Genomic DNA, 22,309 nt, shown 5'->3' with positions numbered 1-22,309 from the left:
CACATTTACGTGATCGGTCTCTACAATAGAGACCGATATTATATATGTGGTTTCTAATTTAGATACCGACTAATTAAAGACAGTCTCTAATATAGAGACCGATTCATTATGCAGTCGCTAGTTGAGAGACCGATACAACACAATCAGTCTCTAACTTAGATACTGAATTTAAGAAATCGGTCTCTAAATTAGATATTGTTTTTCCACCACAGGTTTTGTTATTCACACCAATCCAAACACAACACAATATGCATAATCAATCAATATAACCATCCAAAAAACACAACACAGTATTAACATCAATACACCTATTCCAAGCCACAACTTATCAACACCAAAATCAACACAAATATTTATACCAACTATTCAAGTGTCAAATATCCAAAACAAATGTCAATTCATTCTACAAAATGTTCAATCACTTCCAAACATTTACATGTCAATGTAATCGAAACTCAAACTTTAACTACTAGGACGGTGTCTAAGGAGCTTGAGTCTCATCATAATCTATAATAGGTGAAGAAAAGTCTGGAAAAGCAGAAGGAGGTTCTAGTGTTTGCGAAAGCACAAAACGAGCCATGAATTCACGCATCTTTTCCTCCAATTCAGTAACTCGAGTCTTCAAATCTGCATTCTCTGCCCTTAACTCTTGTATCTCAACACATGAGCTACTTGGACGAACCCTTCCAGTAGAAGTAGACGTCGCATGAGGAAAGGCAACTTTTGCTTGGGAGCCAAGTCCATAAATGCATCTTTTCTTCATCCCTCCGACAACCTCATAATATATGTCGTTTATGACATCATGTGATGGAGTATGTGGCTCTTCCCCCTCTGTAGTAGCTTGAGATATCTCGGAAATTCTTGTGGTCATATTATCCTATGTCAAAGAAAAAAGTTTCAGCAAGTAAAAATAAATCCAACAAAAAAAGATGAGTTTTTAGCACTCAAGCATTGAAAATGGTGGAACTATATTATTAACTAATAACTTTTTAATACTTACATCTATTGCTTGAGATCGTGCATCGACAAATGTTCCATCCTTGTGACGATGTGTAATTCGAAACACCTCCCAACAATCAATTTTTCGCTTTAAATCCGCTTCCTGCACAAACAAGTTCAAATATGCTAAGTTTATAATATTAAGTTTGTAATATGAACGAATGAAATATATTATTTGAAACTCACCAATTTCAAAGTATGCTCAATTATAGAGCGTGATCCGGCCGTGTGCTTAGTAACTCTAGTGCCTGTGCCAGCCACCTCACTATTTCTGTTAGTTGTAGCTATCTCTGATTTTTTTTTCCATTTTACCCCGCTCCAAACAATCTGCCATGCAGCCCATATATTAATAGGAACTTGTGTTGGCGGATGAATCTTTTTTCTCCATTTGTGCAACAGTTTTTTGTATAGTTGTTGACAATACAAATTCATGTTGACTTAAATTGTTCCTCTTTCCCAGGTTGCCATGTATATATCTTCTGCAATGTTTAAACCAACATAAACAAAAAAATAATAATTATTGTTTCTAATATTATTATAGTATTTAACCTCTTACCAAAAACTCTTTGTAGTAAAAATCTTTTCCATCTTCATCTAAACGTCCCCATGTATGGCCAGATGCATACTGTCGTAGTTTGAACTTAGAAGTGATATATGCAGAAACCCTATGTCCATGAGGAACAAAACTGCAATGAAAAATTCATCAATGTTTAAAACAGGAATAAAAATGAAAATTGATTGAATATTATAAAAATTAAAGATAATAAAATACTTATTGCTTATTAAAAAAAATACTTACTTATTACCCACTACTCTGAGCTCAATCCGATCACCAACTTCTTCTTCTGCAATGTCAACCATGATGATGTCTGCAAAATCAAATCGTAACACAAACAATTTTGAAATATTACTCGATCACATAAAAGATATATATATCATGGCCTTTTAATATGAAAGTTGTTAGATATCATAGTTCTCAATCATACAATTCAATCGTCATCATAATCTGTATCATAATCATCATTAATTTCCATGTTATTATGGTCTGACTCTATTACTACATCAATCTCATCATCGGTAGACATCTCTTCATCATCTAATTCCTCATAAGTAATGTTTACATCTACAAGTAACTGTGATGTAGTTTGAACTTGTGAATCAAGTGAATGTCCCTCCATTTCCTCATTCTGAAAGGCATCGTGGTCCGCAGGCGTGAGGGAAGTTGGCATTTCTATGGTTGATCGAGCCTTCATTCTACAAATTGCTATCCATTCACTAGGTCCTCTTCTTATCGTGGGATATTTAGCATAGAACACTTGACCCGCTTGTACCGCAAAAATGAAAGGTTCAAATTTATTGAATCTTCTATTTGCATTGACTTCAACTAACTTGTAGTTTGAATGTACTCTCGTACCAATCCTGGGCGTCGGATCATACCATGAACATTTGAATAATACTATCCTCTTTATAGGTAAAGCTGGATATTCCACCTCGATGATTTCATCAAGCATACCATAGTAATCAAGTTCATCAGTTATGTTGCTAGATCCTTTCACATAAACACACGAATTACTAGTCAATGTGGTTGAATTTCGCCGTGCCACATGGAATTTGAAACCATTAACGTAGTAACCCGAGTACACTCTCGTGTTACGAAGAGGTCCGCTCGCCAAATCCTTCATCATATCATCATGTACAGTTGAATTTGGTTCCTTCACCTGAAAAATAAGATCCCACATAAAGTAAACAAGCTTAACACAAACCAACAAAATTGTATTACATCAACACTTACATGGCTTTCAAACCACGATGCAAAATTGGTATCCAACTTTTTGTCCACTTCATCAGGTCGAAGTGCTGGATTTTGTTTTCGCAATTCTTCTTCGTACATACTACAAATGAAAATTTTAAGCAACAATGGTACATAAAAAAAATCATAAAAATAAATATTTTATGAATTAGAATCTAACTTACTTTATGAAAGGTTTCACCTCATCACAGTTGAGGAGAATGTATGTCCTTGCTGCATGGTATTCTTTGTCATCTAACCATCTAAAAATATATGCACCAATCGGTCTACCAGGGAATTTAAAAATCGAAAACATGTTTGAGTCTATCGGTCGAGCGTCATCAGAATTTCGGGGACACTTACGATGTCTAGTCTTCACACTGTCAGCAAAATAATATTCACAGAAAGAAGATGCTTCTTCAACCAAATAAGCATTACATATTGACCCCTCAACCTTTGCTTTATTACAAATATTATTTTTTAGCCTCCTCAAAAAACGTTCAAATGGGTACATCCATCTATACTGAACATGACCAGCTAGCCGTGCCTCATAAGCTAAATGAACTGGGAGATGCTCCATTGAATCAAAAAAGCTCGGTGGAAATATGCGCTCAAGTTTACAAAGTATAAGAGGAATGATTGTCTCTAAGCGAACCATGTCATCTGTTGTAATGACCCTCGACGTCAAATCTCTGAAGAACATACTCAATTCAGTAAGTGCCTGCCAAACATTATTGGGAAGTAGGTCATGGAAGGCTATTGGAATAAGTCTTTGCATGAATACATGACAATCATGACTCTTCATTCCAAATATTTTCAATTTGTTCATATCCACACATCGAGCCATATTTGAGGCATATCCATCTGGGAATTTAATGTCTTTCAACCAACTACATAATGCCTGCTTACTTTCTTTTCCCAATGTGTAACATGCCTTTGGAAATTTTTTGGATGTTTCATCCTGGTGCAACTCTGGTCTGCAACACAATTCTTTCAATTCCTCACGGTACTTTGATGTGTCTTTCGTTCTTCTCGAAACATTCATCACAGTATTGAAAATATTATCAAAAAAATTCTTTTCAATATGCATCACGTCCAAATTATGTCTAATGAGCAGATCCTTCCAATATGGCAATTCCCAGAATATGCTCCTTTTCCTCCAACCACATTTGCACATCTTGACAATTTTTTTATTTAATTCATCAGAACCAATATCAGTTACTAATACCAACCCATAGCTCTCTATTTCCGCAATTACTTCCTCCCCTGACTTAATTTGCGGTGCATGTTTTGTCACCTCCCTATTCTTTGTGAAAGATTTTTTATTTCTTCTAAAAGGATGGTCATCAGATAAAAACTTACGATGGTTATCAAACCAAGATGTCTTTCCACTTCGAGGTAATGTAAATGCATCAGACTCGTCCATGCAATGTGGACATGCTAATTTACCAGCCGTGCTCCATCCTGACAACATTGAGTATGCGGGAAAATCACTAATTGTCCATAACAAGGCCGCGTGCAATTTAAAATTGGTTTTACTAGCAATATCATAAGTCTCCACCCCTGTACTCCATAGGTCCTTAAGCTCAGCAATCAAAGGTTGCAAAAAGGCATCTATCTTCTCTTTCGGGTTTTTTGGACCTGGTACAAGCACAGTAAGAAACATATATTGGTCTTTCATGCACATCCAAGGGGGTAAGTTATATGGCGTTAATATGACAGGCCATGAAGAATATTGCTTTCCTGATTGACCAAATGGTTGGAATCCATCGGCTGAAAGTCCCAACCTCACATTACGTGATTCCATTGCAAAAGAAGGATATTTCTCATCTAAGTGCTTCCAGGCAACAGAGTCAGATGGATGACACATTGCATCTCCTCCATGCACATGTTCATGATGCCACCTCATGTGTTTGGCTGTTGCAGTAGATGCATACAACCGTTGCAGTCTTGGAGTTAATGGAAAGTAATACATAATTTTCAAAGCTATATCTTTTTTATTCTTCCCTATTCCACGCTTTTGTTGTCTATAACGAGGGTGACCGCACATCTTACATTCAGCTAGTTCAACATCATCTCTCCAAAAAATTATGCAATTGTTAATGCAATAATCAATCTTTTCCACTGGCAAACCTAAACCCTTAACTAATTTCTTTGTATTGTAAAAACTGTCGGTCATTATGTTATCGGTTGGTAGCAACTCTGATATCAACCGACATAAATCATCATAACATCTTTCCGAGAAATGGTGCTCTGCCTTGATGTTCAATAGTCTCGCAACAACTGACAATTGGGAATGACCAGAAGGAATGCCCTCCCAAACTTCTCTTTCACTGGCCTTTAGCATTTCATATAATTTTTTTGCAGCGGGTGTTGGTATCTCGTCAACATCTGAATAATGAAGGGCATTCATCGCATCGTGAATCATTGACTGCATTGCGTTGTCATTTGGTGGGTCTTCTTGAGCAATGGGAGCTGAAGATGGGAAAATGGAATGTCCAATCGGATCGGTAATATAAGGCTCCCCATGAACATACCAATTGTAATAATTTGGAATAAAACCATACTTTTCTAGATGTACTTTAACAGTATCCTCATCGTGAAAAGTAGTATTTCTGCATTTACGTTGAGTACAAGGACAACGTAACTTGTCACCACTCATACATTCAGGATGACTTTTAGTAAAGTTCACAAAATCCTCAACCCCATTCATAAATTCTTATGTTACAAATCCATTATCTAACCTAGCATACATCCAAGCTTTATTTGTATTCATTGTCGAAACAACCACTGTAACCTAACATATAAATTAAAATTCAAAAAATAAATTTATTGGAGAATAAGAGTAGAATGAGGCATTCTAAAAAAACAAGCTATTTTATATTATATATTTCTATATCTTATATTATATTATATACTGAAATCATTCAACAAGCTAATCTTATATTATATTATGTAATTTACAGGACTCTATTTGGAAGAAATATTATATATTTCTACATGTTATATTACGTTATATAATGAAATCATACAATAACGTAGGTCTTGTTAATTAGTAAATCATATAATTCTAACTTGAAATCCACTTAATATAGTTCTGTCAGTTTTAATTCAATAATAAATCAAATATGATTTTGAGTTATGAGAGAAAAACAAACTTGATGTAAGTTTGCTTTATATAATCGTACATGGAAACATGGAATTGCATAATTGAAGATGAAGTCGTTTGGTTTAAGCCTATACTTTTAAGTCTAACTATTGATTTCAACACAAAGGATAATTGTGTTCTAAGTCAAGACACCAATATCACCTTCGAGGATCACCAACCATAAAGCCCAAAAACATAAACCAAATTTTTTCCACACTTTTAGAGAAGGATATTGTTCTTTTAATGAATATGGGTAGTGTTCTCTCAGTAAACATAAGTGATAAAAAGATAAAATAAACCCATTTGAAAATGTTCTAAATAATTTAATTTTTTCCATTATACTTTACTACCAAATGAAAAAAAAAAAAACAATGTCTCTAGTATGTATTACACCCCACTTCTTGATAGCTATACAGCCTTTTCACTTGCTCCTCACACCGGACTTTGATTTTTTCCACAGCTGCGGATTGAATGAACAAAACCGCTTTTACTTAAATACACACACAGAGACACACACGTATATATCTGTATATATGTGCACCAATTGCCTCTCATTTAATATTCCTCCACACCATTAACCCCCCCCAAAACATCCGGTCCCCCATTGGTGGTACTTGTGGTTGGGTACTAAATATTTAAAAATAAGAAAATGGTGCTAAAATTAGCATCACTGTATTCTCTGCTATTTGTTTTAATTGTGGTTTCAGAATTCCTACAGATTCCTCTCAACATCCCTATTTTCGTCCTAAATAAAGGAGAGATTTTTAATTTTTTTTTTGAAAAATTCCATGTGAAATATAATTTCCTTTTTCGGTGATCCCTTGCTCTGGCTTTGATATACATCGTGGAAGCGGCAACGTGAATAAAGATTTTCAGTACAAGAATTTGTGTGTCAATTTCTCCAAAAAGAACTCAAAAGAGGAGGAAAAAAAACAAAAAAATTTAGAAAAATACCTCTAAATCAGATAATGGAGGAGCTATGAAAGACGCCCTTGTAGTCAGCGGGGACGGTGGACGGCAGACGGCTGAAAAGCACCGATGATGTTGGAGAATTGAAACCGCAAGGTTTTTAAGTTTTGAGAGATACTGGAGCGAGAGGAATAGAAGTGAGGTTTTCAAAAATATTTGGGTTTTATTAGAGACCACTCTACTATTTCAGTCTCAAATTAGAGACCACTTTCATATTTCAGTCTCAAATTAGAGACGACATTATATTTCGGTCTCAACTTAGAGACCTAAATATAAATTCGGTCTCCAATTAGTGAGAAGAATAAAAAATTGAGCTTCTGAAAATAAATTTAGCGACCGATATAGTAAATTCAATCTCAAATTAGTGACAACTTTCATATTTCTGTCTCCAATTAGCGACAGACAAAATAAATCGATCTCAACTTAGAGACCTAAATATAATTCAAATGATTTGATTATTCGTTTTAACTAGACTAGAGGTGATAGTCATAATTTTTGGATGATACCACAAGTAATATTGCAATTTATCATATTAGTATTTAGCTGCTAAAGCTAATTTTCTACTCATATTTATTTTCATATATTCTTATATCACTACAAGAAAAATACCCTTCAACAACGTACCTACGACAACGATTTTTTTGAAAAACCGTTGTCTTTTACTTTTAACAACAGTTTTAATAAAAACCGTTGTTAAAAAACAGCCAAATACAATGGTTTTCTAAAAATTATTGTCTAGAAAACCGTTGTCTTTTAGCGTATTTTTGGGGGGTCAATGACAACGGTTTATAAAACTGTTGTCTATTAGCGTGTTTTTTGGGACAAACGACAACAGTTTTCTAAAACCGTTGTGGATTAGAGTGGTTTTTTAGACAAACGACAACGGTTTTAGAGAACCGTTGTGGATTAACATGTTTTTTTGGAGAAACGACAACGGTTTTGCTTTAAATCGTCGCTAACTTTAGCGACAGTTTTAAAAAAACCGTCGCTATATATAAAGCGAAACCGTCGCAATTTTTAAATTAGCGATTGTTTTGTATAAACCATCACTAGAAAGTTTTAAATTAGCCAATGTTTAATAATAACTATCGTTATTAGCGACGGATAAAATCCGTTGTTGTTTTGCATTTTTGTAGCAGTGATATCGAACGAGTAAATGACATTTATTTTTGCCTCAATGGAATTAATGCCCTAAATAAGTTTTGCAAAAGATGGAAAATTTGAGAGTACGGAGAAAATGACAAAACTTACAATATTTTGAATAAGCATGTTTTTGCGTCAACACAAATTAATGAAAGAAGACATAAATTTTCTGGCCGGTTCAAGAAAGAAACAATCAATTATACACAAATAATCACACGTTTTACATCACAGAGTGCTCCATTAGTTTGATGCTTAAACTCGCGATCTCCTTGAAGAACTGCCATGGATAGCAGCTATGTAAAAGAGTTGAGTAGCTGACAGGATTATCAGGAAAGCCTCCATTGTTCTCTGTCAAACAAAACCATTAATGATTTCATTATATGTTTCTTACCGTAATCGGAAAATCGAGGGAAAATTACATTTTTTTTATTCTGTAATTATATTTTTTCATGTTAACAAAGAATTTGTATTTTTACACACGTGACATGTATTTCTTTTTTATATTTTTGATCTTGTTAAGATGAATTTTCATATTGAGTCATGCAACTAGTTTCCTTTTTTTTACCCGAGTTCATCTGTTTTGTAATAATTTTTTTTGAAAAAACATACAATTTAAATGACAAATTTTAAAAATATACGACTAAAAATGTAAATTCTAATAATGATTGAAAAATACAAGTTATCGGACCAAGAATACGATATTCCCGAAAATCAAATATATCTTTTGAAACTACTCACCAGACGGGCATTTCGAATATGTAGTTCAATCTCCTTGCATGCAAACCTGACCAGATTAAAAAGTACAAAACATTTCTGTTAGTTGTCTAATGAAACTGAAAAATACATGTACAAGACATGTGTGTCTTAGAGATGAATTTTATGTTACCCCATGGCTAGGAGTGTAAGAGTCCAGGCAATGCTGGCAGCAGACACAGCAGCAGGCAAGCTATCGGCATCCCAGTGTCGTAGATGGCTTAATCCAGATATAGCCGAAGCAACTCCAACCACGCCTGCTATCAAAGCAAACACCACAAAGAAACCGGTGGCAGCATTCCCCATCGGAAAATATATAGGCGAGAAATGTGCGGGTAAATCAAATCCTGGACCTGTTACACCCCGTCAAAACCATATATTTGATCAGTACTTAGACACCTTCTATTTCAATATTGTTTTGCATTTACAGAGAAAACGAAATATTGTTTCGCTCGAAGAATGTTTAGCATACATTACATACCAATGATGAAACCGTGATCGATTGCTCTGTTCATAGCCCATCCACCTATACCCAACACGACTGTATACATGCAGAAGTTGAGGAACAAAAGCAGTCCCGCAACAGGCTTAAGCTGCTCTGATCCTGCCATTCTTGAATCTGTGTATGGAAACTTTTTCAGAGATCGATCGAGGTATGTTGTTGCTGAATGACGAAAAGGCTGTGTTTTATACAAGTTACAAGGTTGCTGGACTTGGTGCTTTTCTTGCGAGGCTGCGTCTTCTAAAGGGCTTTAGTTGGGTTGTAAAGTATATGCTTTGTGTTGAAGACAGGAAATGGAATCCTATATTACTCTTTTCGTTGACAATAAGTGGCAATTGTGTGATTTTCTTCCGGTGTGGAAGATATATAATAGATTTTAGTCGATAAGATTTGAAAATTATAAGTTGATTTATTTTGAATTTTGATTATATTAGTCGAATAGTGCTGAAGTAACGTCAAACATTAAATGCAAAAACTTGTGTGAGACGGTCTCACGAGTCGTATTTTGTGAGATAGATCTCTTATTCGGGTAATTCATGAAAAAATATTACTTTTTATGCTAAGAGTATTACTTTTTATTGTAACTATCAGTAGGGTTGACCCGTTTCACACATAAAGATTCGTGAGACCGTCTCACAAGAGCTGTTCAAAATTAAGTTTGTTGTAATCTCTGTTGGACGTTAGAAGTAATGGTATGTCTCAACTTTCATTAAGACTTTTTATGCAGAGAATGATATAATATGATTACTCCAAAGGTGCTGCAAAGCATTGGCTGTGCATTGAGTTAAAGAATATTCTTAGCTAGACTAATTTACACGAAATATTTAGGGTTATTTTTATCAGAAATTATTACACAATTCTTATAAAAAAATCCCAAACTTATTTTTATATTGTTTATAGAAATTTAAAAATATCAGGTCCTTACAAAATGAAGTTATTAGCATATTCATGAAATTTTATTTTGTTTATATGCAATCGAAATATTATTAAAAATATAATATTTAATGCACTCGTGCCGCGATTATTTAGTTAATTAATATTTAGAAAAATTAGTCTTTTCGCATAATCATGTATAAATATCATATGGTATTTTAGCGTTATTTATTTCTATCATTTTGTAATGTCATGTTGCAAAAACTGTAAAAATAATTTTATATGATTCTAATGAGAATTTTCGTATATTCAAGCACATAAAAACATGAATCACACAGTTTCTGAAATATTAAAAACGACATCTAAATTTAGAAAGAAATTGTTAAATTTGGTTTTTGGAATAAAACATATTAAACTTACTTTTTTTTTTAACAAAAAAGGGAACTGATTTGTCTTTATAATAAAGCATATCATAATTAAAACACAAAAACTAGTCGAGCAAATAAAAATAAAAAGCTAAAGTTTACAAAGTAAATATTCAATGAGTAGGTTTTTTGTGAGACGGTCTCACGAATCTTTATCTGTAGGACGGGTCAATCATACCGATATTCACAATAAAAAATAACATTTTTAGCATAAAAAATAATATTTTTTCATATATGACTCAAATAAAATATACATCTTACAAAATATGATTCGTGAGACCGTCTCACATAAGTTTTTTTCATTTTAATTTACTTATAAAAAGAAAATAATAATTTAAAATATAAATATAATCTTATTTTTGGAAAGTCGAGTGAGAGAGGAAGAGCAGGGTTTTCAAAACCGCAGACATCTTTGGATAAAACAACTCCTCGCGTACGATTTTACCGCAGCATCGATAATATTTCTCTACTGCTAGACTACTTGCGTTTGCCGGGAGTCTTCGAAAGTGTGTTTCTTTTTTTTCTGCGACGAAAATAACTTAATTGTATTTATCAATTTGTGCAAATAAAGTGAAGCAGGGTGATTCAAGAACCGGAAAGCCGGAGCTTTGGCATTGCGGGATAGATCTGCCCGGAAAAAACGATGAGTACAAGCAGGGGAAGCAGCGGCGGAGCTGGGGTACAATCCATACCAGCTGGGTCTCGGAAGATGGTGCAGAGCTTGAAGGAAATCGTGAGCTGTCCGGAAACTGAGATCTACGCTGCCCTAAAAGACTGCAATATGGACCCTAACGAGGCGGTCAATCGCCTACTATCTCAAGGTTTTTTCTTTTTTTCTGGAAAATCCCTAATCTTTTGAACTTTTTCGGTGTGACGTTGATTTTGGTTGTTTGGGTTGTTTCGTATTTCGGTGCGTGGTTGAGGGATTTCTACTGGCCTTTGGTTGAAAGAGTTACTGTTGTTTGGGGTTTAGTGGCTTAGGAAAAATAGGTAAACTAGAAATCAGAGACTTGAAATATCTTGACGTTATGTGAGGCCTATGTTTGAATTTATTTGGTCGATCCTCTTCCTCAAGATGTTTGAGGAAACGTTATTTTAATTTAAAAAAATATACAAACTAGTTCCCTTTTAGTTTTTGTTAACTAACACTATTTCAGCCATTGAATAGAATAATGTTGCCAAGCATTTGTGTGCATGTGTTTCTTTCCTTTGCTTTTATTTATCTCACTCAAATCTCTGTTGCTATTTGAATTCCCTCATCTTTATAAATGTGATGACATGAAAACATGTTACTTTATTCTGAATTATTTACATCGTGAATTTTGAAACTTTGCTAAATCATGTAAAATAAGTAGCCTTGGGTAATTAATATGTGCAAGGCTTGGATTTACTCATACATTCTTTGGGTACATACTTATATGTATTCACCTGTAGATTCGTAGTCGTGTGGATTAATTTTTTTATCCGTGAAGGCAAATATACATGTTCTCTGTTTCTGTTATAATCCGTGAAGGCAAATATACATGTCCCCTGTTTCTGTTATGACTTGATTGGGTTAAGACGAATAATTTCCTTCTACTGCTACGACAATGTAATTTTTTTTATCTTTATATTGTTTTTTAGCTTCTGCAGCTGGTTTTACGGTGGAACTTGATTTTTTCATCGACAAAAATATTTAAATGTCATTTTTTGCTTTTGGCTAGTTTAAATCGCAAAACTAAACAATGTCACTTCCTCTGGATCGTTCATCCCTAAAATTTTGTTACTTTTATTTATTTCACCTTAATTCTGATGGGTGGTTGTAATTGTTTAGATCCTTTTCGTGAGGTGAAGAGCAAACGAGAAAAGAAGAAAGAGGTGCGTGAATTTGATCGACGCTTTTCACTGTTGGTTCTGTGTTGACTCTCCTCTTTCTTAAAATATTAAATGAAAAAAATGGCGTGTTCATCACCCTGCAGGCGTAGTTTGTGGCATCTAGAATTCTCAGCCGTGTGTTAGAAGAGTGTGAAATGTGGATACATCTGGGTTCACTTGTGGGCAAAGTGTTTTGGAAACAAAATGATTTGTTTTCTCTCCTTGAACACTGCCCTTAAAGCCAAAATTACTTGGCTTTATCATGGGCGTTGACATGTTTGTTATCTTTGATTTTATTTTTATTTAATATTTTGACTGGTTGTTTGATTTGATTTTAGACCAGTATTGATGGTGAAGTTTTGAATTAATCATTCATATACATATGAATGTGTGTAATCTTGTTTATATTTTGTACCTTTTTTAGGGCAAAGATACTACTGAATCCAGGCCTCGTGGTGCTAATAACAGTTCAAATCGAAGTGGAAAGAATGCTGTTGATAGGTACCTTGGTCGTGGTAGTTCAACTCCATACAGTTCCTATGGTACTTTTAACTTCTGTATTTTAAGTCTATCAATCATTAGGATAATTGAGGACATTGAAATCATATATAATCATACATCTTCCTTGTCAGATTCAGTTCCTATTCATGGAAAGGTGGCAGATAAGAAAGAAAATGGATCAACAGTACATACGAGTTATTTATCTTCATCTCCAGTTGTTGCTGGAAATAATAAAAGCAGTGGTCCTCCTGGCCTCAGGTTGAAACACATCTTGCTAAGTTTGTATGAGGTTGTCGTAAGGGTTAAACTTATCATTTTGAAATTTGAATTGATAAATGACTCTTTGGTATTCTGAAACTTTTCTTCTTGTTGGCCTTCTTTGTAGAGAAGTTGCCAACTGCCCTTTTTTCTTTTTAGATGGATAATCAACATTTTTGCTGTTTCAGCTTTTGTGATGTATTAAAATCTGTGCCACGCTGCATGCAAATGTAGAAGGCCTGCGCACATACTTATTGTACTGTATTCTAATGATCACACACCATTTATTTTACAATTGGATAGTTAGTTCTTAAGATTTGCTTTCTTTGTTGTATGCAGATCACGTCTTCACTTTGATGATGCTTTAACCTTTGTACTTTCTTGTGTTTATTTGTCGACTCTATGTTGTAAGGTTTTAAAAAACTGAAAAATTGTTTCGTTGCCAGCAGTCCTTGTATTTTTGTTGTATTGGCTCTTTGCTTTTGATGATCTTTCACATCTGTTGCTTGCTCATTTCCGTTTATTGTGTGATATGTTGCAGTAGTGTTGCCATTGACAGTGAGCCATCAGACACCGAGCTATCTTCTGGATTTCAAACTGCATGGGTCGGTGTTCCTAATCAGTTGTCCATGGCTGACATTGTGAAGATGGGTAGACCGCATAATAAAGCACCTAGTGCTTCAAATGCATCTCATTATAACACGAATGACCAAAATGACGGGGGTCCTAAGACAGCTGCATTACTTCAGAATATAAAATTTTCAGAAGATCAAGTTTCTGATGTTCATGATTCAAGAGTTTCTTTGGCCCAACAGGTTCCCAGCAACAATGACTGGCCGTCCATTGAGAAGCCTGCCCCTAGGAAAATACTTTCTTTACCGGAGTATCATGTCGACTCGGAGCCGCACTCAGAGCCATATGATGCTTCTGTCAACAATATCGGTCAGCAGTTTGAGCCCGAAGAGGTCCAAGATGCAGAAGTAGTTGTCAATCCTGGAGCAAATGATGTAGGATCTGCTTCTATCTCTGGTAGGAAGATCCAAGAGGATGATTCAAGAGCTGCATCTCTGTTTGAGAATGACTCGCGTGAGAACACGGGTTCATTCCAACATCAAGTCCGTGATTTCGAGCATCATGAAGGTGATTTTTCTTGGTGTCCATTTTACTTTAGCACTTGAATAACAGGCCTCCCTTGCGAGTGTAAGTACTTACCTCCCGATTCTCGTGATACCTTTGACTAACGTTGATTAAAAATTAGTTTATGCTAAACTAGATTTTGGCATATGCAATTAAAATCGAAAATGTCATCAATGACCCTTGCTAGTAAATTAAATCATTCTATTCTTGTCCTTATTTGTTAGTTTTGCTATTTTTTTTAAATGACTCGTGTTACTTTAATTGAGGATTTCAACAAGTGTGGTACTGTGGTTAACTATGTGGCAAGTTATTTTGTTTCACAAGTATCTGTATATTCTAATGTTTGTGGTTCAATAGAAGTTAGAGTTAGCCGGCTCCTTAATGTGATATTTTTTCAGATGAACCTGGTGCTTCAGTGTCATCAGTCGCCAGAAACCTTGAACAATTAAATATAAAGGACGGGAGAGGATTACCATCTGAAACAGATGCCCCATCTATTATAATTCCTAAACATTTGCTTGTTCAAAATTCGGACTGCTCACACTTGAGCTTTGGTAGTTTCGGGTCTGGTATCAGTCCTGCACATTCTTCTGGGCCTATGACATCCGTGCCTTCAAAAATTCCTTTGGAAGAGACCCATGGTGAGGCTGATTTGTCATCGATTGAGTATACGAACTCTAGGTATAGAATTTTCTTATCTTTCGGGAAAATGTTTTTCTTTTTCTTGTTTGTATTTCAAACATTCATGCTCCAAATATTTTTCATCCCAAATTCCCAATTTTGTTGCAGAAATACTGTGTATTTCGTTGATTCTTCTATCCGAAATACTTCTGATGCTAATTTGTTTCATACGACTGGTGTAAGTTCTGGGAGTTATGATGCATCATCTGCATCCCAACCAGAAGATTTGAAGCCAGAGCACGCTGAATTGGCTCATGGAAACCAGTATCCCTTTCCAGCACCCAACACTGATTATACCTATAATGAGGTCCAACAGCTGAATGCAGCGATCAGTCAGTCCCAAACAAGCTCCCAGATGCAAACACTTACTCCCTTTGCTAGCGTTATGGTAATATATAGTTGAGACATTCTCTTTGAGAATGATTCTTTCAATGACTTCGGTTTCATTATGTTATGTTTCTTAGGGTCTGAATGCATTGCTTCATTTTTGTTGTTGGCAAGTAAGAAAGGGAAATGAACATGATTTATGATTGACGTTTGTACATTCATTATCTACCCTTTTTCGGTTACAAAAAGAAAGGATTCCATGATTTCAAAGTTGATATTCTTTCCATGTTTGTTCGCGTATATCATGCAATAAGTCATTCTGATCCTGCACGTAATGAAGTGAAAAATTGTTTCTATGGTTGTCAACTTCTCTGCATTTTTTAAGGATGAGGTTCTTGCTTTATACAATTGTATCAGTCTGATAACATTTAAATGCTTCTTACAGATCTTCCTTGGTTTACTACTCTTCTAGCTTAGTGCATTTAACAATCGAGGAAATTCCAACTCTGATTTTTAAATATTATTTTCAAGAAATACATATAGTCGGACAGAAATTTATACCAGCTTTACGAATCTGTCGATACGAGTTATGTTGAAATCTTTGATATCAGTTTTGTCCATGCTATTAATGTGTATTTCTGGGCCTTTGAGCTAGAGTTTTGAAGAGATTCGGTGCTTATGATTCCCTTTGTATAGTTGCTCCGAATTTTGAGTACTGTTTACATTTGATGTTTGGGTTCAACACGAAGATACACCCTCCGATTGTTCAGTGAAGCAATCTTGAGTTGTCTTATACTGGGGAGGAGTAGCCAGTGGTGATACATGTATTGATCTTCAATTATTATAGTGGTTGGAAGTTGAAACTGTGACATGTTTAATTCCAGTTTTTTATTATTGACCCACTTGAACGATTTTATCAACAATATCTCTGATCATCTCTTGCTTTTCTAGTCCATCACGTTCGTATTTGCTTTTCTTATTTTATATCATTCTTTTCATTTTCGACTGCTACTGGGATATATGGCTTTATTATTGAAATTTTTCCTTAGATTTGTTTCTTGTATTGTTTTCTCGATAGCAATCATACACAACACCATTACCAAGTACACTGCTGGCATCAAATGTGCCTTCCAGTAGGGAATCTGATCTTCAGTTCTCGCCATTCTCAGTAGCACAATCATTATCAGCTAAATATGGCAGTTCTGTCTCTTCTATTGGTGGCTCAGCAATTTCCATGTCTGAGGTAACCCATGCAAACTTCGTAGCTGATATTTTTTGTCATTTTCTGTTATAGTTGTATATGTCTTGCACCTGTGTCTCAGTTTGTTTTAGCGAACTTTATCATCTCCAAAATATTTAGATTTTCCATTTCGTGGATTTGAATTTCCATACTCCATTACTGGAATTATCATATAATAATAATTATCTATCAAATGAGCTCTTTTGTGCTTCGCTGCTGCCCATGCCCCATCATCATTAACAAATTACTTCCTTGACTGCCACTATCAACCAATGCCTCTAACCTTATACCTCTAGCATAGCGTCTATGTCGTAATATGCAGGATAAATTATTTTATTATCATTGTATCAATGAAACAACTGGACATGGACATGAACATGGACATGGATCCCGAATAACATATTGGGCATAAACAATTTTATTGCCACCATTTTCTGCAGAAAACTTTTAACCTCTTTAGGGTATGGCTGATTGAGTTGTGATAAAGAATTGATTGTTTCTTACCGAGTATAGTAGCTGATTGTGTAATTGGGATCCTGTAGGCTTTGAAGACTGCTGGTTTTTCATCAATGCAGTCTGCTCCACAGGCCATTTCTGGAACTAATGTTGCCACTGGACCTCCCCTTCCTCAACACCTTACTATACATCCATATTCTCAGCCCCCTCTTCCTGTAGGGCCGTTTACCAACATGATTGGCTATCCGTTCTTGCCTCAAAGTTATACTTACATGCCCTCTGCTTTTCAACAAGCATTTCCAGCCAACGGGACATATCATCAATCTCTGGCTGGAGTACTTCCTCAGTATAAGAATAGCATTTCTGTGAGTAATTTACCTCAGTCGTCTACAATCGCTTCTGGTTTTGCTGCCTTTGGGAATTCGACTGCCATTCCTGGAAACTTTCAGATGAATCCACCTTCTGTCCCATCTGGTGCAACTCTAAGTTATGATGATGCTCTGAGTTCCCAATACAAGGATAACAATCGCACCGTCTCATTACAGCAGGTATGTTGCTATGGCTTCAAGAGTGCATAAACTGATTCTTCTGCATCAATGATTTTTCAAGCTCCCTATTTTCTCCATAGAAGCGGTTATAACATATTTATGTAATTAGCTGATGTAAGGCGTATGAAATAACTGAATTTATTTTCAGAATGATAACTCAACCTCGTGGCTTCATGGGCTTAATTCCAGAACTACGTCAGCTGTTCCGGCCAATACATTTTATAATTATCCGGGGCAAAATCAGCAATCTGGTGGATATGGGCAAAGCCAGCAGCCATCACAGAATTATGGAACTCCAGGCTACCCTAATTTCTATCATCCTCAAACTGTTGCCTCACTTGATCAGCAGCAGCAGAATCCAAGAGAAGGGTCACTTGGCCCCCAAGGACAACCTAAGCTTTCCCAGATTTGGCAGAACGGCTACTAATCTCTGCATCTCACCCTCCCTCCTGGTCTCTCCAGGCTTGCAATGAGTTTGAAAGAGGTCTTTCAAGGAGCTCGATATGATTTGTCCGGCCTCTACCCCATGCCTTGAGCTTGTATTTATGTATCTATCCTCGTTGGTGCAACGTGGACATGGGTGTTAGTTTATCTGTTGGTGGAGACGCTTTTCCTGTTCCACTATTAATTTAGTTTCACCCCTTTTACTTTAAGAAATCTTATCTTGTCAACATTGCAAACGTTGAATATCTAATCCTGGTTCTGCATCTTTTTGCAAATTGGAATCACCCCTGTTGATATTAACTACGCATCGGCTGATAATCGAGTCCCTGTTTTTTTGTGCTGTATCAAGATGACATTTTGCATATAGCTGGGCCGCTTAATAATTAACTCTTTGATCCGGGTATGCGGCAATCAGGTTAGTGGAAAACTTATTACTGGCCGCTTAATAATTAACTCGTGTCCTGTTGCATCAACTTGGGATGATGCTGGTTTAAATATAGAACTGAAAAACATGCGAGTATAATGGTTTTTGGACAAGAGTCACAAGTGAATCCATTGAGATTAGTTATGCTCTAACCTAGATGCAATGAGGAATTTCACCACTCGAACGCAATCAACAAGTTCATTGTAAATACTCGAACTCCACTATCAGTTGGAGCAGGTTATTTATTATTTAAACTCGGCATTGTATTCAATGTAATTGGTACGAAAACACAGTGGTCTGTGATACAAGCAGCATGAAGATACAGTTGAACGTATCAAATTGAAATACGTGAGCACGTCCCATCATGTATAGTTAAATGTGTGTGAGTAGTCCAAACTCTATCAAGATTCAACACTCTACGGCATTTTCATTCATTCACACTATAAGCAATATTCCAAGCATTGGGCACGAAGGTGGATAGAATATCGGTGAACAAATATGTCATTATGGCAGGCAAATGTGTACCGAACTCGGAATGGTTTAAGATGACAGATGCGGTTATTAGGGATTAAATCAGAGACGCTCTATTTGATATTGATTGTGATAAAGCACCGGGATCTGATGGGTTTGGCTCTTTGTTTTTCAAGAAGACTTGGGACATTACAAGCGAAGATGTGGTTGTAGCGGTGCTTGAATTCTTTCGATCAGGACGTTTATTGAAACAATGGAATCATGCAATAATTGCACTAGTACCAAAATCGAAAAATGCAACTTCAGTTAGTGATTATCGGCCCATATCTTGTTGCACGATTTTTTATAAGATTATTTCGAAAATTTTGGTGAACAGATTGCGGCATGTCATGGGTGATTTGATAGATGAGGCTCAGGCATCTTAAATTTACTCGCCTACCCGGATCGTCGCCGGGTTCCTCACGTGTCAATCCATAATGGTCAGTTTCTTTCGGCTCTAAGGTTGAAAAAAGAAGGAGAATTTCTACGGTCCCTCGGAGCGAAGAGTTAGGAGCTAGGCTACATTCCCATCTAGCTACTATAGCTAATAGAAAAGGCAGACCGACGCTTAGTATGGATGGCAGACTACCTTCTTACTTTCCCTCTGAGATAGCAATAGGACCGATCCATTGTGGATAATATTCATCTCGCACAAGAGTTACTTCGGAAATATGCTCGTAAAAGGGGGTCACCGTGTTGCATGTTGAAAGTCGACTTGCAAAAGGCCTATGACACTGTAGATTGGGATTTCTTATGTGAGGTGCTTACTGTGATGAACTTCCCTACAATATTTATTCAGTGGATTATGGAATGTGTGACAACTACTTCGTATTCTCTTGTTCTTAACGGGACATTCTATGGGCATTTTGAAGGGAAACGTGGTATACGACAAGGTGATCCACTATCTCCCTTTCTCTTTACATTGTGTCTTGAGGTACTATCACGTTCGCTTAGATGCATATCAAAATCTTCGGCTTGGTTTTCACCCAAAGTGTAGAAATCTTCGTATTACTCACCTTGCTTATGCAGATGACCTTCTCTTATTATCTCGAGGCGATGTTCAAAGTGTTTCAATGATTATGAATTGCTTAAATGAATTTGGGGACATGGCAAGATTGAGAGTGAACCTCCTGAAATCGAGCATTTAGTTGGCAAGAATTGATGATTATGTGCGACAGCAAATTATTAACATTATTGGATTCAGTAATGGAAATCTACCTTTTCGGTATCTTGGGGTTCCATTGGCAGCTAGGCAGCTATGCTTCTCGGATTTTATAACATACTACTGGACGCCATGGCGTCGAAGATTAGCTCGTGGCCTCGAAATTCATTGTCTTATGCAGGCAAAATTGAACTAATCAGATCAGTTCTTCAAGGAATGGAATGTTTTTGGTTCTCCATATTGCCAATCCCTAATGCTGTCATTGATGCTATCCATGCGCTGTGGAGGAAATTCGTGTGACCAACGAAACGGCCCCCAATTGCTTGGCATGTACTTTGTAAGCCGTGTGATGATGGGGGATTGGGCCTCAAGAATTTAAAAGCTTGGAAGAGAGCATTCTTGGGGAAGACACTTTGGAAGATACACTTGAAGAAAGATAGCTTGTGGATTCGATGGGTAAATCACATTTATAGTGGCTTCGAAGGTGTTTGGTCATGGGAATGGAAAAAAGACAATTCACCGTTGATCAAACAAATTATTTTCATTCAGGATGAGCTTGTGCGAGTGAATGGCTCGGTGGACGCTGCAATAGGGTGTTTAAATGGTTGGTGTAGATTACGATAAATCTGATGGGAATTTAAATTGATATCAATAAGTTGTATTGATGTGATAGGATATGATAATCTTGTAAATTTGGTAGGGTAATATTTTCTATTTGGTAGGGTAATATTTTCTAATATTTGTTTCCCCTTAATTGTTGGGATTTGATATATCCATTGTAACTATAAATATATGTATTATTTTCAATGAAAGATACAAGTTTTTTCTCTCAATATTTTTCTCATGGTATCAGAGCTCTAGGGTTTCAATACATCCTACACTAATATGTCTTCAACTTCATCCGTCTCCTCTGAAGAAACCATGCCAGAAAAAACTCTTGGGCCTGTCACTACTTTTTCCGGTAGTGACATTTCTTCAATCCAGATCACTACCCACAAATTATAAATGGGCGTAATTACCTTCAGTGGGCTCAATCGGTAAAAATCGTTATTTGTGGGCGTGGGAAACTTGGTTACCTCACAGGGGAATTAAAGCCACCAACGCAATCTGACCCAACACATAAGAATTGGTTGGCTGAAAATTCCATCGTTCTTGCTTGGCTAATCAACTCGATGGAGCCTGAAATCAGTCGGCGCTATCTATGGTTTCACACAGCCAAGGAAGTGTGGGACGCTGCTCGCCGGATGTACTCCGACCTTGGAAATGCATCCCAAATCTATGAGCTCCGATCAAAATTGAAGGATATGAAACAAGGGGAAAAATCTGTAACAAAATATTTTTCAGACCTCCAAGATATTTGGCAAGAACTGGACCTGTTTCGTGATGATTCCTCGTCATGTGCGGACTGCAGCATCAAGATCAGGATTAATCTTGAGAAAGAACGGGTCTTTGATTTTCTAGCTGGGCTTAATCGCAATCTTGATGATGTTCGTGGCCGGGTAGTTTCAAGAGACCCATTTCCATCTCCCGACGATGCCTTTGCGGAAGTTCGACGTGAAGAGATGCAAAGAAAAGTCATGTTTTCTGATGATTCAACAATCTCACCTTCTGCTCCTGATGTGTGCATTAGCCACACAAAAAACTGCATTTCCTGGCCAAAATTTCCAAAAAAGGCCTTGGTGTGATCATTTTTAACGTCCAGGCCATACCAAAGACAAGTGCTGGGAGATTTATGGCAAACCAGCCAATTGGCAGCCCAAGAAAAAGAATGAACAACATGGTTATCAAGCCCTATCTGTTAAAGAACAACCTGGAAACTCAGAAAATTCTGCTCCTTTCACCAATGAGCAGATTGCACAAATTGAAGAATATTGTCGACTCATCCGCCAGGCCTCACTTAATCCACCGCAAAACAAAACTGTTGGTTCTTGTTCTATGACTCAAACTGGTAATCTTTTCTCGGCCCTCCGCTCGTATTCCATTGGTTCTTGGATTGTTGATTCCGGGGCCTCTGACCATATGACTAGCGATTTTAATTTATTTTACACTTATAAACCATGTTCTGCCCTTACTTCTGTGAAAATCGCTAATGGTTCAATGACTCCAGTTGTTGGTTTTGGTAGCATACGTTTATCTAAGGATGTCATCCTAAAGTCAGTTTTCCAT

At 36.3% G+C, this 22,309-nt stretch overlaps 3 protein-coding genes across 6 annotated transcripts; 1 reads left to right on the top strand and 2 right to left on the bottom strand.

The window, feature by feature from the left end:
• Window positions 1-58: 58 nt before the first annotated feature.
• LOC142538444 (uncharacterized) lies at window positions 59-5,501 on the bottom strand. Its single transcript, XM_075643761.1, has 7 exons — window positions 2,974-5,501; window positions 2,792-2,891; window positions 1,799-2,717; window positions 1,556-1,685; window positions 1,186-1,478; window positions 1,001-1,102; window positions 59-877 (listed from the first exon to the last, which is right to left on the bottom strand). The coding sequence occupies exons 1-3, from the start codon at window positions 5,499-5,501 to the stop codon at window positions 1,989-1,991; spliced, it is 3,357 nt and encodes a 1,118-aa protein (XP_075499876.1). The 3' UTR covers window positions 59-877; window positions 1,001-1,102; window positions 1,186-1,478; window positions 1,556-1,685; window positions 1,799-1,988.
• Window positions 5,502-8,138: 2,637 nt separating this feature from the next.
• Window positions 8,139-9,476, bottom strand: LOC142538992 (membrane protein PM19L-like). Its single transcript, XM_075644290.1, has 4 exons — window positions 9,283-9,476; window positions 8,935-9,154; window positions 8,787-8,832; window positions 8,139-8,396 (listed from the first exon to the last, which is right to left on the bottom strand). The coding sequence occupies exons 1-4, from the start codon at window positions 9,410-9,412 to the stop codon at window positions 8,301-8,303; spliced, it is 492 nt and encodes a 163-aa protein (XP_075500405.1). The 5' UTR covers window positions 9,413-9,476; the 3' UTR covers window positions 8,139-8,300.
• Window positions 9,477-10,968: 1,492 nt separating this feature from the next.
• Window positions 10,969-18,331, top strand: LOC142540561 (uncharacterized). Of its 4 annotated transcripts, XM_075646815.1 has the most exons (11): window positions 10,969-11,034; window positions 11,173-11,422; window positions 12,415-12,458; window positions 12,880-12,997; window positions 13,088-13,214; window positions 13,756-14,354; window positions 14,750-15,032; window positions 15,141-15,420; window positions 16,438-16,602; window positions 17,142-17,603; window positions 17,752-18,331. In XM_075646815.1, the coding sequence occupies exons 2-11, from the start codon at window positions 11,245-11,247 to the stop codon at window positions 18,028-18,030; spliced, it is 2,535 nt and encodes an 844-aa protein (XP_075502930.1). In that variant the 5' UTR covers window positions 10,969-11,034; window positions 11,173-11,244; the 3' UTR covers window positions 18,031-18,331. The 4 variants fall into 4 exon arrangements, with proteins under 4 accessions (XP_075502930.1, XP_075502932.1, XP_075502931.1 ...); XM_075646817.1 differs by having other exon boundaries at window positions 10,975-11,422; window positions 13,094-13,214; XM_075646816.1 differs by having other exon boundaries at window positions 10,975-11,422; window positions 13,759-14,354.
• Window positions 18,332-22,309: the final 3,978 nt, after the last annotated feature.

Source organism: Primulina tabacum, chromosome 3 (assembly GCF_025594145.1).
Source record: "Primulina tabacum isolate GXHZ01 chromosome 3, ASM2559414v2, whole genome shotgun sequence".
Lineage (NCBI taxonomy): Eukaryota > Viridiplantae > Streptophyta > Magnoliopsida > Lamiales > Gesneriaceae > Primulina > Primulina tabacum.
Note: the sequence above shows the minus strand (reverse complement) of the source record. Positions and strands in the feature narration are given on the sequence as shown.

Coding starts and splice junctions, on each gene's coding strand:
- LOC142538444 (XM_075643761.1), bottom strand. CDS start 5,501: ATGAATGGGGTTGAGGATTTTGTGAACTTTACTAAAAGTCATCCTGAA. Junction 2,892..2,973: donor GAGGTGAAACCTTTCATAAA/GTAAGTTAGATT, acceptor TTTCATTTGTAG/TATGTACGAAGAAGAATTGC. Junction 2,718..2,791: donor CATCGTGGTTTGAAAGCCAT/GTAAGTGTTGAT, acceptor CTTATTTTTCAG/GTGAAGGAACCAAATTCAAC.
- LOC142538992 (XM_075644290.1), bottom strand. CDS start 9,412: ATGGCAGGATCAGAGCAGCTTAAGCCTGTTGCGGGACTGCTTTTGTTC. Junction 9,155..9,282: donor CGATCACGGTTTCATCATTG/GTATGTAATGTA, acceptor GGGGTGTAACAG/GTCCAGGATTTGATTTACCC. Junction 8,397..8,786: donor ATATTCGAAATGCCCGTCTG/GTGAGTAGTTTC, acceptor TTTGTTTGACAG/AGAACAATGGAGGCTTTCCT.
- LOC142540561 (XM_075646815.1), top strand. CDS start 11,245: ATGAGTACAAGCAGGGGAAGCAGCGGCGGAGCTGGGGTACAATCCATA. Junction 16,603..17,141: donor CAGCAATTTCCATGTCTGAG/GTAACCCATGCA, acceptor GGGATCCTGTAG/GCTTTGAAGACTGCTGGTTT. Junction 17,604..17,751: donor GCACCGTCTCATTACAGCAG/GTATGTTGCTAT, acceptor ATTTATTTTCAG/AATGATAACTCAACCTCGTG.